Genomic DNA, 19026 nt, shown 5'->3' with positions numbered 1-19026 from the left:
TAAGTGAAGTAGGTCTGGAACCACATCGATTTATCAATTATTATGAGTAGTAAAACAACTTTTGTTTAACCGTTAAGCCACATGGTAGTAGATTTTGTCATTATTAGTATATGTAAATATACATCTTTGGTATCTGACTTAATGGGACGTCTCATGAAACCAAATGAGCCATGCTTCACTTCCTGAGAGTGTCGCATCTTAGGAATATTTGATGTCAGTTTGTAAATAGGCCACTGCGCTCAGACCAGTCGGTTCATCATCACTGTATCAAATGCCTCTCAAAAAGAATCAGGTCACACTTGACCAGTAGGATATTTTAAGCAGTACTGATTCCACAGCATGAAAAATGTTTTTAGCCATGTGGGCCTACATTGGTGTCTGGACATCAAAGGTCACCTTCCTACGGCGTGTAAATGGACCACAGCTGAAGTCACGTCTGTATCCATTACCTCTAGCTGTTCATTTACAGATAAAAAATAAAAATCCAGTGGGTTGCAACAGACATTGTGGATCACCAGGGTGCATACAGCACTGGGAAGTTGGATACTACAAGACCTAATATGGATGTTTTAAGCACCAGGAAATGAAACTAGCACAACAGTCTTTATTAAGATTAGTCATGAGCATTAGCCACCTTGCATTCAACATTAGACTGAAAAGATAAAACTGCAAATGCCCTGATGATTTGATCCATTTAAATCATTTCCGCAACCAAACTGAGATGCATCTGAGGGAGAAAGAAGAGCTTATAGATGCCTCAGAACAACTTCGACTGAATGGTATGTGGCACACTAGGAGGACAGTGTGTCTGCATTTTTTGTATCCTCAGTGTATTTTGGATACTTTGCTTGAGGTTGATTTCTGGGTGAGAGCCAAATTTTTTATCAGACTACATGTGCAACTGCACTAAACACCAATATGCCCTCAGTATCATTACCAACACTGTGCCCTCATTCCTTTAACCCCTCTCCAGGCCTCCAAACGAAGGCCTGCACTGCTTATGCTTGAGACCAGATAGGACTATTGCCAAGGTTACACCTCTAACATTATCATCCACCATGCTAACACTTGCATCCATAACCCAGCCAAACACACATGCATGCACATGTACAAGGCCACAACAACTGAGTGCTCATACATCAACGCCAATCAAGGCTACTGTCCTGAAGTAAAATGTTGACTGCCTCGGAGCTAAACTGCATTCCACTCATCTTTTTCTCTCTGTCTCAGTCTCTCCTGGCTCATTCTACATCTGGCATAGTCCTGGGAGTTTTTGTACATCAAGTTCAAGTTGTTTAAAGTTTAACCAGCTTGAAGAAAAGTTGGCCATGGTTGAATTTTTGTTAGACTTTCGCTGTAAACAGGCAATTTTGTGCTTCCTTGTTTCTGCAGAGCTTACTCCTGGAAAACATGCTGTGCCTTCAGTCACAGTGAAGCAAAGGCACTATGTTAATTCCCTGACAGTTTTCAATCTCACAATATGGATGTTTTTGTAAGAAAATCTGACGACAACTATTGTGTGCAAATGAATTATCTACTTATCTCACCTAAACATTAGAGCTGCATGAGAACACCAAGGTGTGTTTGGGGTGTACACTCAAAAAAGTCTAATTCAGTGAATTAAAGCTAGGTCTCACTTTTGTTTTTTCTTATTTTGTGGTGTTTGAGACATTTCTGGGCTGCAATCTTTGGTCAGTGGGTGTGTAGCCCCCGGCCAATAACAGCACAAAGGTGAGTTTGGGACGGTATTAAAAGATAGCGACTGTGTAAGCATTCCAAGAGGAATGAAGAAACAAAAACAAAACAAAAGATAAATCAATATGCTACGCAAAAGGGCAGAACATACCAGACATCAACTGGTACAACACAAAATTAAACAGCAACTTTCTTATTTTAAATGTAGATGCAACAGGGAAGCTGCCTGGAGCCAGACAATCTCACAAACGTGTCTCTGAGCTGTCCAACAGAACAAAATTGATATTATGAAAGATATGAAAGATACTGGTGGGTAACTGCCTGAATGTCTGGTTAAATAAGCAACTTTTGATTAATGAACAGCTAATCAGCCTGAAGCATGGAGCAACGCAAGAGCGACAGTAAAGCAGCACCTCATGGATAAACCTTTAAGGTTTTAATCTTTCATGACAATTTTGCTGCAGGTAGTCCAGGTAAGAACACACCTTTGGTCAGGGCATCACAAATGCAGTGTTTAACTCTCAAGCTCAAACATGAGAATTTGATAAATTAAGGTTTGTTATGCTGAACACTTTCAGAATAGGCAACTTTGAAGAGAGACATTAGCCCCATGCTTCTGATAAAATTTAACATACTCCTGTGCGGGAGGTGTTTTCAGAGAGAACCTGCATTGCTATTCTGCAGGTGTTGCCCTACAGTTTAAGCTGGGCTGTGGTTTCCATTAGACAGTGCTGAACAATATTTCTGGTACTGTTTTAAACAATCTGGTGGAGTTAAAACACTGTCGGTCTTAAAGTCTTCTCGAAAGGTAAGATAAGCATGTTTTTCACCTCGCTGGTGTTGTCCCTCCACTGCTTGACTGGGTCAGATGAATATGGTAAATTATTCCCATACTGTAAACTGAAAAAGTTAACCTGACTGTGCAGGTGGTTTGTGTGGTGTAAGGTCAGCTGTGAAGTCATTTTGTCTGGATGTACAGACAAAAAAATTCCTACAAGAGCGTTGAACATTCACTGAGAAGAAAAAATAAAAGAAAGACTGACGTTGCACTGTTACTTCTGTTTTCTTATTTGTGTTAGGTACAGTGCCTCCACAAATGTGGAGAACAGCCCAGCCAGACAGATGCTAATTGGGCAAAATAAACTGGAATGTGGTTTCTTAATAATAGCTTTGTAAAAGGACTTGGTCTCTGAACATCAGAGCTCTAAACTAAGAACTCAAAGAGGAAGAGGAGACACAAAAGAGTGTCTTGTCTTCCTATTCACTCTAATATTGCTGTGTTAATCTCACAGGAAACTGGGGGTCAAACTGCTACAGACTTTTCCGAGAAGTGAAGCTGTGAAATGAGTCTCCCCTGTGAAAGAGTGTAATTGGCCTAGTTAAATAGACACACTTCTTTTCTTCTTTTTCCTCAGTTAGTTTGATGCAGTTTCCAAGGGCTGACAAGACAGCTGACATGCAGACATTTCAACAACAATGTACAGGAGACTGTTACAGTGCTAGCAGCCCCTGTACTTCCACTACATACCATAAATTCGCTAAATTCAACTCCCGTGAGGCATCTTTTCACACCCACGCTACACTCTTAGTTATTAAATGCTAATGTTTACGATACACCTCAATCATTAAACGTGGCCAAACAAGCGAAGTTAGATGTACCATGGCATGACAACTAGTTAGCTGAGTGGCACAGCACTAACAGATGTGTTACAGAAGCCCTTGTTCTGTACGTGGGCTACGTTATTGTTAGGCTGCTTTAAAAGTCTGTCTTTTAAAGTGGTGCGAAGGAGCCGGACACATAGGGTATACAACAATATAATTTAAGAAAGCAAATTAGCTACCCATGTCTTCTCCCAGCTGACTAGCTAAGTTAGCGTTAGCAACGCCAGACCTGCAGCAGACGAAGATTAGCTAGCTTATCGCTAGTTAGCTGCGGTTAGCTAGCAGTCGCCGTAGGCATGCAAGGCGATAGCTAACGTTAACGGCTAGTTAACGTTGATCATTAACTTACGAACCTTATCCATCAGCTTCCAGCATTTCTCCACCGTCTTTTTGTCCACGGCCCCGGGCTGGTGATGGGAGTGGAGGTGGTGATGGTGTGGCTGGAAGGCATCCTTCATCATTCCGATGAGCCCCCCGCCTTTCTTCAGGTTCCCTGCCATGTTCGGGCTCGGCTAGGGTCGGCCAGAGCGGCAGACAGGCGAGGCAGGGCAGGGGTCAGGGGGACCGAACCGCCGCCTGGAGTTAGCTGGACCGGGCGATGGTGATCCGGCACCCCCCGGCGAGGACAGCGCCCGACTGGCGAATCCGAGCCAGGGTCCGACGGGGGGTAGAGGGAGGGACGGGTGACTATCGGATAAAGGACCCCATCAGTAAACCTAACACCAGTCTGTCAGATAATGTCCCGATTGTGACTAAAACAACCCCTCACTCACTCACACCCCGTGCAAGCCGCTGTGTGCTGCAGCTAGCTGCGCTGCTCGGTCTCTCTCTGCAAGGACCCACGCAGGCTAATTAGCAGAGCACCAGACCTGTCTCTGCTCGCCCTCAGCTGGAGGACAATGGCACCGTTTCTCTGCCCAGAAGCCTTGTGGACCGGAGTGCGTCCTCTCCTCTTGACAAACCCCGTTGTCGTTCCCCTTTTTTTGGTGAGCGGCAGCAGCTCTTCTCGCCTGTGCCGTTTCTTGACGGGAAGTTCAGCGGTTGTGTGACAGCGTCAGCCCTCCTCTGCGGGCTGTGAGGCTGACGACAGAGAGCACTCACCGATGAGTGGGGGAGGAAGTTGTGCTAAAAGCTGCGAAAGCCTCACGGACATACACGGGAACGGGGGCGAATAAATAAATGTGGGAATTAAACATTGCCCAGTATTTTTCTGTTTCCCCCCGTGACGTGTGTGTGCGGCCCTTTCCTTTCCTGTACGTCCCCTTCCGTTCGCCCCCCCTCAAAAAAACCCAAACTCCACGCCTTCCCTGTGCGCGTTCACGATTCATGAATGTAGACGAGCGCGCGCCTCTGCCTGCACAGCATTCATGAAACGTTCAAGGGATGCTGAATGCAGCCCTGAATGCTCGCAGCGCTGGCCTTGGTCACCCCTGACAACAAAGGACGCTTTGACATGTCTCACTAAAAGCGCGGATCCAATTACATGGCCTGTGTGCACGAGCTAAAAAGGCAACGGTGCCCCAGTCAAGTTGTGATTGGCTGTTATTGAAGTCAATCAGCTATCAATCAAGCTGAACAGCTAGTGCCATGGGAACTCACTCAGCAACCAGAGCCCAGCAACAAAGGCTCATCCCCGTGTGTTGTCAGTGTGTGGCCAGCGAGTGTGTGGTTTGTGTGCTCTAAGGTATCAACAGGCAGCCTGCAGGAAGCAAACATGTCTCCAAAGAAAAAAACACAAAAGACCACAAAGAAGAATCCAGAAAAAAGTAACTTTGCTTCGGGGATGATTTTCTTTTTTTCAATTTCTGGTGCAAAATCATGCTTTTTGTAACAAGTATTTTTGTCTTGTTGCAGGGGAAAATGACCTGGAGGCAAAGTATAGGCGCAGTACTCTGGATATAGCCATCCTACAGGATCACCTCGGTGAGCAGCAGTTTTCAGTTGCTTTACGTAATGCAGGCTTTGTTTATATGTTAGTCACAGACCTTTGTTATTCATGTGTGCTGTATATCACATCCAGGGGCAAACTAATAAATAACACTCCTAATAAAGTACAAATCCATACCCTGCCTTACTCCGTGCCCTGCTGTAGTAATGTCTGATGTACCATGTTTCATTATTGATTAACTTATTGATCATTTAGTCTATTCGGTGTAAGAAAACAGTGAAAAATTTCCCTAACAATTTCTCTAGAGTCCAAAACTCAAACTGAAATTGCAGTTGTAGAAAACACAGAAAACCCCCACATTTGATAAGCTGGAACTAGGAAACTTTTGGCCTTTTTGCTTGATATGTGACTTACACAGATACTCAATTACCAAAATTATAGTTGGTGCTTATCTGTTCATCAGCTAATTGATTAATTGACGAATCATTATAACACTACGTATATTATTCCAAAAAATGGGGTAAATGTATAAATACATTTAATCAGATGAGCAGCAGTCCCACTAGCACTCTTCTCTGACCAGACTGAGACTCAAACATGTCTCAAATAGGAAAATAAGTAATTTTCTAATCTAAATTCTGATGGTATAATTATTACTTATTACTTTTCAGATGAAGGTTTTACATGCAGAACATACTATAAGTTCATATGTTACTGTTTAAAGTAGTTGGAGTTAACTAGATGCATTTACTCAAATACTGTGCTTCAGCATGAGTATTTGTACTTTACTAGTACTACTTTGTACCACTTTGTACTTCTGCTACACTACATTTCAGGGGGAAATGTTGTCATTGATAGTAATACTGTAATGTAGTCCAGTCAAAGCAGCTATGTTTCTGCATCAGTGCTTTTACTTGACTGTATGACTTGTATTGTATTTGTATTTGTTGATAATACTTTTATTAAAGCAAGTTTTTGAATGTTTGGAATGGAGTACCTGAATACTTCACCCGCCAGTGGAGGCTCAACTAGCGCCATCTGTACCATCTTCAGCAGTAAATTACATGTTAAAGCAAAAATATTGACAACAAAACTGTAACGAGTATTTCTACAAAGGCTTATCGCCACTTCTGCTTAAGGAAAAAAAAAAAAAAAAAACCACAGGTCTATATATTCATGCATGCATGTGTCTGTGTGATTACCACAGCCTTACAGACTGAGGCAGTAATAAAGGTCCAGTCTGATAGAGCTGACCTGAGGAGACGCATGAGGGACATGGAGCAGAAGCTGCAGCACGAGAGACAAGACCACAGAGACATCAACTCTGGTACGGTAGACACGGGGCATGAATCAACAATTAGTCTCTCTTTTAATAACCTGAAATAATGCGTGGATTCCTCTGGGAGTGAGGACAAGGGGCGTGTTTGCCAAGGTTAGGGTAATTTTTGAGGAACAAAAAGTCTAATTAGCTGGGTGCCTAAGCTGATTGCTGCATTAGCCTTTCAGAGTGAATTAGCAATGAAGGCTAAGTCTGACATCATTGACACAAATGTCATTCTAGACCTCAGTCGCCAGTACAAAACCATGCAGACAGAGCTGACCAACAGGGTGAAGAGGCTGGAGCAGGAGGTCAGCCAGCTGAGGGAAGAACATGGTATGAATATATACACATTTCTATACTTAAATGAACAAAGACACGGGCAGTGAGTCCCAAATTAAAAGTGGCGGCATGTCAGTGTGCATTTGTCTGTCTAGTCCTGTGTCAGGAGGAACTGAGGAGAGAGAAAAGACAGCGTGAGCAGGTGGAACAGGAGAAAAACGCCACCATAGCTGACCTCCAACACAAGCTGGACAACATGGAAAGAGACTACGAGAAGATCCTGCTCGTGAGTTACAACACAGGCCAGCTCACATGAAAGCTAATACAAAATGATTAAAGGAAGATCAGAGGAGGCAGCCACTAACAGGCCTGTGTCTGCTTGACCAGACATCTTTGAGGCACCATGCCCTGTAAACCTGCATGCACAGCTACGTGCCAAGCCAATTTGGACGGACGCACCAGGCGCTGTTAAAGGGCAGCTTTGGCCACATTTCTCATGAACTTTTCTATGGTGACTTAATGTGGTTTGGAGTTCCCCCTTGTCTCTGCAGTGACATCAGCATGGTGTGAACTCCACTTCTGTTTTAGCTCAGCAGAGATGATGGGCAGGGAGCAGCACTCCTCACAGTCCAGTGTGAGACCAGCGGCTCGATGGGACTTACAGCTGTCATGTTGAAGCTGCTGTGTAGAATTTTTATATGATTGTACCAACTTTCAATCTGTTGTGACAGGATTTTTTGTGAGATAATGGAACAATCCTGATGAAAACTGTCTATTTGGTTCTAATCTACAACCCTTCATAAGGGCTTTAAGGGCACAGCAGGGTGTCATCAGGTTTTGCTCTTAAGCTCCTTTAAAAGGCAAAGCCTGTGTTAAACTGAACGATTACTATGTATTGTAACTGGTGCAGCGCTGTAATCAGCTTTCCTAATGCTGCTCTGTGACTCACATGAAAGAGAACCTTTTTTTTTTTTTACAACCTGGGTCCTAATGTCATAGTTTTGTCCAATAAAGCCTAACATAACATTGTACTCACCACCATCACAGACAGCGCTCTGTGGAAAAAAGCATCACGAAAACAGTCCAGCCTTCACCTAACTGTCAACATTTGACAGGTAAGCAAAGGTGAACATTAACAGTGTGTTCTCCTGTGATTTGTTAGGACTTTCTGGCATCACAGAGCTTCAGATCATCAATCTGCTGTTGGTTTAAGGATCCTTGGTCCTACTGGACTGTGCTGTAGAGCTGTCTCAAGTTTACAATATCCACAATAGTGACGAACAATGTTACGCAAACCTATAGGTAAAATATATTACTTCAAACCAGGGCAGAAAGATGCAGGTTGTAACAGCAGTATTTTGACAGTGTACGCACGTTTTCAGCCCTCAGATCGTCAAAGATAAGTAGTCAAGCCTGGAGCCCTGCGAGCGCTCAGCCTGTGATTATAGAACAAAGATTTTAATATGTAATTATCATTATTTTTCTCTTTCCCAGTGTGACACAGAATCTAATTACAGCAGGCCTCTTCTCATCAACTTGCTCCTGAAACTCATCAGAGTTAAAGGTGGCCAAGGGGAGGGAGGGACATCAGGTTGGACAACTGTGTGATTTCAAGGGAAAATTTCTGCTTGCATCTCATTTCCTCTGATGTTTCCCGCAGGAGACTGTGGACAGCATGTCCTCCCAGCTGTGTGTGGCTCGACGGGGTTGGCAGGACAAGAGCACAACCCTTCACCAAAATTACAAGGAACTGCTCTCTGAATTTGGCCTGAATGCACTGGACATCTGAAAATCAGGCACCTTACAAACGGAAGCAGCTGCTGCTCTCAGTGAGACACGTTTGTTTCATTTCAGATCCACAACTTGCTTCTATCGGATCAGACTGCTGCATCTGTGTTTGCCTCAAATGAAAGTGACATCCGCAACAGCTTCAATTTGCAGCTCATCATTTAGTGCGCCTAACACGCGGACGGATGCTGTTATTATAGAATATTTTACCACCAGAGTACAAAACAGGCTGAGCCATCTATGCATGCATTCAGTGGTTCACCCTGTAGTGTCTGTAATGTTGTATAATGCCCACTAGATGTAGCAAATGACTGTTTACGGTCGGGGACGTGGTGACCAGAATATTTTAGACGGCCAGAGACTTATACTGTGTATTCTATATTTTATATGTGTAAATACATGATATACTCTGTTCTTTTTGAGTCTATATATTTCTTAAGTATGTGAGGACTAGACTACCATGTATGAGTGATACTGGGTGAGAGTGTACAGTGCTGTACACAAACAACGGTAAACACTATCATGATCTTACAACAGGTAGGCGTCTGAGCGAAGCTGGCAATGTAGATACAATTTTAAGGCTGTGAAAATATGCAGAGTCAGTGGTCTAGAAGCCAAATGTGGTAACAGGCAAGAGAGCGTAAGATGAAACTGGCCACATGAACCACAGAGCCATTACCACCACTGCTCCACTCTAATATAACTAGACTGCAGTGTTTTCATTCTGTGACAAAACAGCAATCATGAGAGATGAAAGTATAAAAAGTAAACAAAAAGTAATATTCAATATGTGGCAGACTAGCGATAGACAATAACAAGAAAAAGGCAAAATAACAGTTAATGATGCAGGAAATATGATTTAGCTGGGCAGCATCGATAAAAACCGACTTCCCCTGCGGGGAGCCAGATAAACAGATTTTACTTCCAAGGCTGTCATTTGTGCGCCTTTTTCATGGCCCAGTGCAATTTTTTTTTAGCCTCTCATTTGTGGGGTAATGAATCATTTACTCGGGGATTAAGATAATTCTGTGTTCTAACGACCAATTAACACAGGAACTCAAGAGGCCTTTATCTGAAAACCAATATTTTCTCCTCAAACCACAAGGAGCAGCTGCCTTCAGAGAGTACGTGTTTCTGTTTGTTTAGGGTTTAATGGGGTTGACTGCTGTCATCCCACTGCTCAAAATGAGATGAGCATCATGCACCTGTTAGTGGGGGAATACAAAAAAACCCCCACAAAAACAAAAAACTGTGCCCTATATTAATATTCCCCTTATGGAAATGTTACTCTATAAATGCTCCACAGCAGTGAGCAGGAGTACTCACTAAGCACTTCTACTGCGGACTACTTGTTCTGCAGGAAAATGGCCCCTGTGACTGATATATTATTATATATTATGCTATTACTAATGCATCAGTACATATGTTGCATGTTACTGTTGCAGCTGGTTGAGCCAATGTGTTACTAATATGAATACTAATAAGAAACTATTTTACGTGAAATTGTGTGTATCTTAATCCAAAGTGTTACCTCGCACAACTAGCAGGCCGTAAAAGCAATAAGACAAGATGAATGAAGTGATTCTAATCTGAGGCCTGCTAATGTTTGGCTGCTGTCATTGATGCATTTGCTGAGAGATAAATGATGCTGAGAGTGGAGGCATTATGGAGAGTGGCTGATACTACTTCAATCTTTGGAACCTAAATCCAAGGTCAACAAAGACTTTTTCCAACATTCAACACAGCTGAGTTTTGTGACTGTTTTATCTGTAGGACATCCGAAGTAGTGGATTTATTATGCTTTACGCCCAGTTGACTGATTTCCGCACTAAAGGCTCTTTCATCTTTCTGATGAATACCTGACAATGAGCGCTGGCTGCTGCACTTCCACTGGAATTTGTCTGGGCTGTCTGCAGTCTCTGTTCAACGTTTGGGTAATGATGCAACGAGATGGCCTCCAGCCGATGAATCAAGATGCCCACACTATGAATTCCCATGGAGGCACACTCTCACTCTAAACCCCACCACCCACCTGCACACACACACAAACACACACACACACACACACACACACACACACACACACACGCACACACACACACACACACAACTAGCTGATCAATGCTTCCCCTTCTGTGAGCCATCGATCAAGGCAGGAATGAATAGCGAGGGAACGAAACACGAAGTAAATGAAGCTCCATTTTATTTCTCTGAAAGACAAACAATGCCAAGATGTTTTGGTCAATATGTTCAACAACAACTGTCAGTGAACAAAAGGCTGTATAACAGCCTTGACAGCATCTCACCTTGGAGAGAATTCTTGCACTCTGAAATCCTTCTCTTTGAGTACACGACACAACAACAACAACAAACATTTTGCAATTAATTGCCAGCAAATCAATAGGAAAGCTCTCACTTAAAAATGTGCACCAGTCTCGCTGTGAATAGGTAGTTTCCACTGATAGTCTGTTATGTCTTTCAGTTGGTGTTCTTAGGTCCAGTGCTCATTAATGGCTGTTATGGGGCAGATGTATAACATGCATGCTGTTAACCTTGGGAAATCTGTTGCTTGGGACGTAGAAAGCAATTGTCTGGCAAAGGGATGCAATCTTGGCAGTAGGAATAGATTTAACAATTGCTTTTAGAAAGCAACAAAATACTGAATGCAGTTACAGACCCACAAGATTCTAACATTTCTACACATCCCAGCTTTAATGTTGTGCCTTCCTAGAACTGGACACAGAGCTTGTGAGGCAAAAAAATAAATAAAATCTGAAATTCATGCGAGACAAATGCCAAAAAAAAAAACAAAAACACAACAACATTTATTTACATGGCATGGGCTGATAAGAAATTCTCTCTTCAAGTATATGGGATGTGAGCAGTTAGCGTGGCAAAATGCCTCAGACTCAGCACGGCGTAGCTCCTAAATCCTCGCAGAATAACAATCGACCACAGGGAAATTGGTATTGCTATGTGCTACAACTGGGTAAGCATGAGGAGTGACGTAGATTTTCACACACCTCTGCAGGCACTCATTGCTCATCATGGGCTCCATAAATCCAACAGCAGCTAGGCAGCGGTGGGTAGGGGTGCACTGGATTTATGGACCTGGAGCACCAGAGGCAGAAAGAGAAGCAGGAGCATGATGAAATAAATTTGACACAGCATTGACACACAGGTGGCGGCGAGTGTTTACACGTGCGTGTCGCTCTTGTAAGAGTTATGCGGGTGTGTGCGCTGCAGATATGCTCTGTGACATGCGGGTCGGTGACAAAACTTGTCATCTCTAATCCTGCAGTGGAAAGATTGTGAGACAGGCACTCAGAGAGGAGGGAGAGAGAGCGGCAGGCCGAATTAAAACATAAATCAGATGCAGGGTGTTGTGTGGCGCTACCCTGAAGAGAGAGAAATATCCAGTGAAAATCACAGTGATATATGGACTACGGGTGAGTGGATGCGTATATAGCACATGAGTGAGTTGTTAAACTCATTAGCCTCCGTTAAGACTTCCCACCCACGCAAATTCTCAGCTGTTGAACTGATTCACAAGAGTGCAGACGTTAATTCAGTTATGGGAGAGAAACGAGAGGTAGATGCATCAGCTCCTTCTGGTTCACTCAGCTATCGTCATGTTTACTCAGCTAGAAAGCCATACATCCTCATAATGCCTCTCAGCATGCGTATATGTCACAACAGAACAGGTGCACCATCTGAATATTTCTCCCAGCGAATAATGGGAAAAAAAAAACTTGAGAGACAAAGTGCACTCAGACGCTATTTAGCATGACAGATTTGAGCAGCTCAGAAGGTCAAATACATCAGAGCAAAGAAGAGACAAAACCAGAACCCCACGGAGCAGAGGTTGTTTTAAGAAATGTATTTATAATGGGATAAAAATGTCAACATAAGAAAATAAAGCATATAAAATATAGCAGCCAAACCCTGCCATCCCTCTCAGTGGTCTCCCAGCGAGGGTCGCCCAGTGTTTCAGTGGGATTTGTTTTAATTCTTACTCAACTGCTCCTCGTGCCTTCAAGGTAATTGGCAATCTCATTCCAACTACGCTTGATTTAGCACCCCTGTAAATGTTTTTAGTCTTTAAGAAGTTAGCATCGGGTGCAGCAAGAGCCTTCTTTACTCTCATGAGTTTCTCAGTGACATTCAGCAAATGGATAGAAACTTCTTTTATAAAACTGGTAATGAAATGTGGGTTTTTTTTTTTCTTCACTATTTGCTCGGCAATTTGCCTCTAACAAGTTATTATATAAAGAAATATAGAAAGTTAACATGAACTGTCTGTGAGGGGTTGTTTTTCACCATTATGCTCACAATCTGTGTCCATATGTGTCTAAATGGCATAATGTGTCCATATAAACATTATACACATGTAGGTCTGCAGCTTTCTGTTCTATTAACATGATCAACTTCAAATGACTGCTACAACACTTTGGACCATTACTGAGGAACCCCGTGGATCACACTGTATTTACACACCCTCTGCAGGACAATAATAGTTCATTACTTGAGGATTAGGTGCATTGGCACTACTGACGCTTCAGCAGATGATAACATAAAGCCTCTGCTATTCCCATTCATTTCCATGCAGAATCAAGCAGATTCAATGCAGTTTCAAACACCGGTGCGCGCTTCTGGGATTTCGCACTCGCTGCAGACCTGAGCTGAAATGCCATCTGAAGTCCTGAAACACTTTTTCAGCAACTGGCAAGTGGGAGGAAAAAAAAAAAAATCCCCTCTAATAGAAACTCCCCTCATTTGTGATTCCAGTCACTCAAATGTTCAGAAACATCAACTCACTGAAAACTCTGTATTAGTACAACTGTGTTAATGCTGCAGCTCACTCCAGGTCTGTCAGCGCTTGATCCAGCACAGTGTCACATGTTCACCAGCTTCTGAAACAGCAAACCTATCGTGGCTGCTCATAACAGGTGCTTCAGAAAATATAGAGGCAGTGTGGGTGAATTCATATGTGGGAGATGTTAGTGTGCACATGACATGATGAGACAAACGACTGAATGATTCAACAAGGTGACGGCGTGACAAACGTGTCTGAGATCATGATTCCGCATCGACATAAACACAGTAAATGAGCTCCGAAAATGATTCATTCCTAATAATCATTAGGATTAATTGCTTTGCAAAGAAATTGTGTTTTTGTTATCACAGGTGGAAAAGGCTCCATCAGTGATCACACTGGAGAAACGGTGAGGCAAAACTGTGGGGTGAGGTTCGGAGCCTTTTGGGTCCCCTTTCATTCGTATTTGGAAACAATAATAAGCTACAGGATTGCTGGGGAAGCTGAACTGTTCTGCAGATGTTGCTCTTGGGTTAACTTATTGTCTGCTGTTTTTACTCTTTTCAATAACAGCTCTTTGCAGCCACAGTTCTATGGATTTTCGCCCTCATTTTTTTGATTGTTACTCGTTTCTTCTTTCTTCTGTGGACTTGGAAAGGTGTTTGTTGGCTTCTTTATGTGTCAAAGAGAGATGCTGCTGCCTTGTTCTCTTTTGATTTTTTGGTGAGTGTGTTTTATTTTTTTATGTGTGCGTCGGCACTGTGATATATTTTGATTTTGTGACGTGTGAAGAAGAGGTCCGACCTATTGACGATGATCAACAGATCAGACACTTCAATGTAACGTTCACTCCTTTCCCCCCGTTTCTACTTTAAAAGAACATCTACAGACAGTTTCTATCCTGGACAACCTGCAGGTGAAAAATGACGAAGACAGAAAGTGAAAACAACCAATGAAAGAACAAGAGAGAGATACTTCACACTGTGCCGAGCTGGTGGTGTAGTTTGGAGCGATGGCGACTGAACCCGATGGGTAGATTTAAAATGATGGACACATCAGAGATAAGCGAGGAGCAGTGTAGACAGGTGGATGACCGCTGTGCCACAGCCAGGCTATTAAACAGTGATGCCTTCAAACCAGTGGGAAAACACAGCGTCTATGCAGAAAGTAACCTAAGGAATCTGTTGTAGGTGGTCTGTTCTCATTGTTGCAGCTCTGGAGGTATGTTTGATATAATGCAAATAAAGTAAACAAAAACTGAATGAATGCATTTTAAAGAGTGAATCAATTTGACCACCTTCAAAAACAGCTGACTGAATCAGCTTTCGGCTACACGCATTAAAAATCTGTCTCAGATTCATATTTTTCATTCTGCTTCTTGAAAACAAGAGTATGAAAATGGCAGGGAGCATCTCGGCTGATCTGAACTGTAACGCGCTTCAAAAGCGATGTGTAAAACATCACATTCAATAAAAGTTTAACTGCCTTGACATTTCAAAGAACTCAAGTCAAGTGCTGATACAAAAAACGTTCTTTAGCAGGGACTTTCGGTCGGTTCTGATATAAACTGGGTTTCATTCGGCTTCACTCGCTGGTCCCTAAACCTGAATCTCTCTTAAATACGTCAGATGGAGAAAAGCCTCTCGTCTCTAACGGTGAGTGTATACTGTGCAAGAGACTGTGTGTGTATATTCAAGTGAGAGATCATGACGAGGACAGGTGATGAGACAATTAATGTGCTATGGTGTCAAAGATGCAGGACAGATGGACGAAGACGAAGATCAACGGATGTCTTTGTGTTTGCGTGTGGAGCCATCGTGTTTTCAACCAGGTCTTCAAAACAGGAAATCATTCTTTCAGCCTCCACTTCAGCATTAATCATTCAGTGAGCACCTGCCAACACCTCCAGACATGCATCGCTGTCTTTCAGAGATACCAACAGTTAAAACATTTTTTAATAGAATATCACTACTATAAAAGAAGTCCGTGTGTCTGTATGTCTCTGTTTTCTACGTTCGGTCGAGTTTGTTGTCTTCTCAAGGCTGTGGTGCTTTCTTCAGCCACAAGATAATACTTATGGGTTTTTGGCACTTTCAAAGTAAAAGGATTTGAAGGGTGACCTTGCATTAGTCTGTTCATCTTTGCAGCTCTTCAGAGGCAATATACGTTCATACAGTAAATTGTCAGATAAAAAAGAAACTTGTTTAAAGTTTTTTTTTAAAGAACAATCGAATAACAATATTCAGTACTGATAATCCAACAGAGGACAGAAATAATTTAAAAAGGAAAAACAAACAGCACAATGATAAATGACTGAAAATACTGCATAGTACAAATGCCCCGTAGCTGTATTTGTCCGTCCTGTTTCACATGGTACAAAGGGCCACCAGGGACAGAGCACAACGAGACAGACTCATCAGTTTCTCCTATGACCAAAGAGAAAATTCACCCAAGGAGATTCCAAAACTGACTACTGGCTGTTGCCTCTAGGGCAAAACAAAGGTCGCAGCATTGTTCTGCCCTTTACGATCAAACTCCGAATGGCTGAATCAAAAAAACCCACGTGATCTCTGATCCCTGGAAATTAGAGAGGTGGCTTCTGGGAAAGTCAGTCCTGTTGGAATTGGCGGGCGTTATTCAGGTTCACTGCTATTTGTGGTCTTATCCCACTCTATGCTCTCCTCACTGTGCGTGGGAGAAGGGAGGGCCCCGGTGGCCCCCGCAGGGCGCATCCTCAGTCCCTGGAAGCGCCGGCACTCGGGGCAAATGCGGATGTGGCTGCACCCTCTCGCAACCAGGGCAGCCTCCTGTGCCAGTCTGTGGGAGAGGGGTTCAGGCAATCCGGTGCCCCCGCACAGCTTGCCGTTGCTGAGGCTGACGGCTGCTGCTCGCGCCCGGCGCTCCTCCAGGGGTAAGGGCCGCGGCCGCATCATTGAAGCTGCCCGCCGGCGCCTCACCTGCAGGCTGTCCCGACACAGGACGATCCCCTGGAGCTCCCGCAGCATCTCCTCGCACATTGACTGCTGCAGGCACACACACAGGGAGAAAAAGATCGGGGAGAGGGGGATAAGAGAGGGAGAGAGAGGGAGAGAGGCCAGACAACTCACTGACTGACTGACTTGATCAGGACAGACTGATGGACGTCACAGACACGTAACATACAATTCATAGATATTTCTATGGTGATAACAACAGCGAGATAACAACAGTAAAAGTAACATACACAGTAGTACATGTGTAATTTTAAACACACTTTTCAGACACATACAGACACGTGACACACACATTTTATCTCCTGGGCTGATGATGGAGTGCTCCACTGGGTCTCCACAGTATGTAAACGCAAACAAGTACAATGACAGACATGACACTACAGCTCAGGTGCAAGACAGGAGAGGCTAATTATCAATCCACACAAGCCGCACATGAGCCCAGTGACAACTGTACAGACGCACACAGGTGTAAACCCACACACACATACACACACACACACACACACACACACACACACACACACACACACAAACACGCAAACACGCAAACACGCACACACACACACCCAGGGTTAGAGTGAAACATCGATCTGTGCTGCTCAAAAAGAAGAAATCACATGAGTTGGTTTTTGACTTTCACATTCTGAATGTTTATTGAATTAAAATCACAGTGCCGAGTTCATTTGAAAAGACAGTTATCAAGTTTTAAAGGAATCACACCAGGAGTAATTAGAACACTGCATGCACATCTTTCTCTGATGTACCGCTCCGCCATCTTTTCTTCCATTACCGTCATCCCCGCCTCAAGAATAGCTCTGCAGAGCTCCTTCGCTAACAGAACTGATCATTTTCTGGAAACTGAAACTGGCCTTTGTCCTTTGAAAATTCCTCTTCATACGGCAGGAGCTCTGTCACAAGACTGGACACATATTGCTTTCTAGTCCTCGCTACAGATGAAGCTACATGTATTTGATTATATATATATATGTATATCATTCTGATTGATCATTGACACAGTTCTTAGGATTATACTAATCACACACTATCTGCGTAGACCACTTTAAACTTTTCACAATGAGAAATACCATAACTTGCTTTTTTTCTCTATGCTGAGTAGAAATCACATTTAAAAAACGATCCTCCCTTCTACTTCCTACATCTGGTTGTACCGATGGCCTCTTATTAACTTCTGGCTGTCGGCCACAGCTAGTCCACCACTGTCCATCGTTCAGCCTCTGATGAAATGAATAACTTCTGGTCTCTGACTTGGGTTTTGAGTGAAGATGTGCACACAATGCCAGACATCTTTTAAGTAAAAAGATGATTAGATTAAGGCTTAGATAAAACAATCACAATTATTCCTATGAGTAAAATCTCACTGGCAGCACCCTGTAAGCACAAATTCTCCACCAATGGGATCAAACTACATTCAATATTACGTACGATATTATATCTATGTAGGCTTCTATTGCTATAAATAGAAAATAATCATCATATGCATGTGATCTGAGTGAGGTAAAAGTGAGGTATATCTTTGGTTTTGTGCTGATTATGTCGCATAGGCTGGATGCAGGGAGGCTGGGTGTCAAGAGGAACCCAGAGGAAGAAGAAGAAGAAGAGGCCTGCTACACTTCCTGTCAAAGCTGGAAGCTGGAAAGCCTAGCAGCTCCGTGAGGGGGAGTGTAGCAGGGAGGGGAGAGGGAGACAAAGCAGATGCAGGTTAGATAGCCCTCTCTCACCTCATTTCCTGGTGTCTGCCTTAACATCCAGACAAACTCCAGCACTGCCATGAAGATAGCCACCAGCAGGCCACACACCAGCACCACGAAGATACCGCCGATGTTCTCCATCCCCAGACCTGGAGACAACAGGGTGCGGTGGGAGAGGTGAGAGTGAGATGATGGGAGGAGGGATTTGTAGTGGCAGATAAAGGAGACGAAGGTGGAATGGAGCTGAAGAACAAGGGGGACGAGGATTAACCGGAGACAAACCTTTGGCACGGTGGTCCTCCTCCTTTGGACACTTGCCACCATCCCACCACTTCCTTTTGAGGATCTCCAAACGATTGTCCTCCTGCATTTTGAGGATGGCCAGGTCAAATTCATCACGGTACACTGACCCTGCAGGGGAGACAGGGGCAAAGCTCACAACTGCACTCAAAATCTCCAAACTGACGCCATGTTTCCACTGCATGGCGAGGCTCCTCTCGACCTGACCCTCCTGCCTCTTTTTTGTTTGCAGGTGCAAGGCCATTGTTCCTGTGTGTCTGTGTCAGGTTGAAGATGACGTCACAGCAGTTTCAACCAGCATTATCACTTTGTTGATTGGCTAAAGGATCCCACCTACAAAGAGCCTGCTACCAAGAGCGTGTCGAGCTGAGCTGAGCCGAGCTGTACGATGGAGTGGGACCAAAGCAGAAGTAGTCCCACTTGAAACAGCAACTCAAAGTGCAAACAAATGACATTTTGGTGACTTTCTCTAAATGTAAATGTGAAATGATGTCACTCCATTGGAAGACTTTGTTTCAACACGTAATTCAGATTTCAAATATAAGAGTAAGGGCTTGCTATGATTTTGCAGTGTT

At 43.5% G+C, this 19026-nt stretch overlaps 3 protein-coding genes across 6 annotated transcripts in view; 1 reads left to right on the top strand and 2 right to left on the bottom strand.

Moving 5' to 3' along the window:
• cbl (Cbl proto-oncogene, E3 ubiquitin protein ligase) overlaps positions 1 to 4016 on the bottom strand; it is a 38156-nt gene extending 34140 nt beyond the window's left edge. The window contains exon 1 of the mRNA XM_076735007.1: positions 3711 to 4016. Coding sequence (XP_076591122.1) covers positions 3711 to 3857 — 147 coding nt within the window. The 5' untranslated portion in view covers positions 3858 to 4016. The remainder of the gene's footprint in view (positions 1 to 3710) is intronic.
• A 982-nt stretch (positions 4017 to 4998) lies between these two features.
• drc12 (dynein regulatory complex subunit 12 homolog) lies at positions 4999 to 9047 on the top strand. The gene is made up of 6 exons (XM_076735855.1): positions 4999 to 5123; positions 5212 to 5280; positions 6453 to 6572; positions 6807 to 6899; positions 7001 to 7131; positions 8506 to 9047. The coding sequence occupies exons 1-6, from the start codon at positions 5072 to 5074 to the stop codon at positions 8632 to 8634; spliced, it is 594 nt and encodes a 197-aa protein (XP_076591970.1). The 5' UTR covers positions 4999 to 5071; the 3' UTR covers positions 8635 to 9047.
• A 3201-nt stretch (positions 9048 to 12248) lies between these two features.
• Positions 12249 to 19026, bottom strand: part of grik4 (glutamate receptor, ionotropic, kainate 4) — a 263602-nt gene continuing 256824 nt past the window's right edge. For all 4 annotated transcript variants that reach the window (XM_076735286.1, XM_076735284.1, XM_076735288.1 and 1 more), the window contains 3 exons: positions 18434 to 18562; positions 18182 to 18300; positions 12249 to 16472 (listed from right to left, as the gene is read on the bottom strand). In XM_076735286.1, the coding sequence (XP_076591401.1) occupies positions 16083 to 16472; positions 18182 to 18300; positions 18434 to 18562 (638 nt within the window). In that variant the 3' untranslated portion in view covers positions 12249 to 16082. The remainder of the gene's footprint in view (positions 16473 to 18181; positions 18301 to 18433; positions 18563 to 19026) is intronic.

Source organism: Chaetodon auriga, chromosome 7 (genome assembly GCF_051107435.1).
Source record: "Chaetodon auriga isolate fChaAug3 chromosome 7, fChaAug3.hap1, whole genome shotgun sequence".
Taxonomy (NCBI): domain Eukaryota; kingdom Metazoa; phylum Chordata; class Actinopteri; order Chaetodontiformes; family Chaetodontidae; genus Chaetodon; species Chaetodon auriga.
This window is presented reverse-complemented; position numbering and strand designations above follow the sequence as displayed.

What these genes read in the sequence shown, in the direction of transcription:
- drc12 (XM_076735855.1), top strand. Translation starts at nt 5,072, where the DNA reads ATGTCTCCAAAGAAAAAAACACAAAAGACCACAAAGAAGAATCCAGAA. An exon ending in CATCCTACAGGATCACCTCG is followed by an intron (nt 5,281 to 6,452) that starts GTGAGCAGCAGT and finishes TGATTACCACAG; the next exon opens with CCTTACAGACTGAGGCAGTA. An exon ending in CCAGCTGAGGGAAGAACATG is followed by an intron (nt 6,900 to 7,000) that starts GTATGAATATAT and finishes TTGTCTGTCTAG; the next exon opens with TCCTGTGTCAGGAGGAACTG.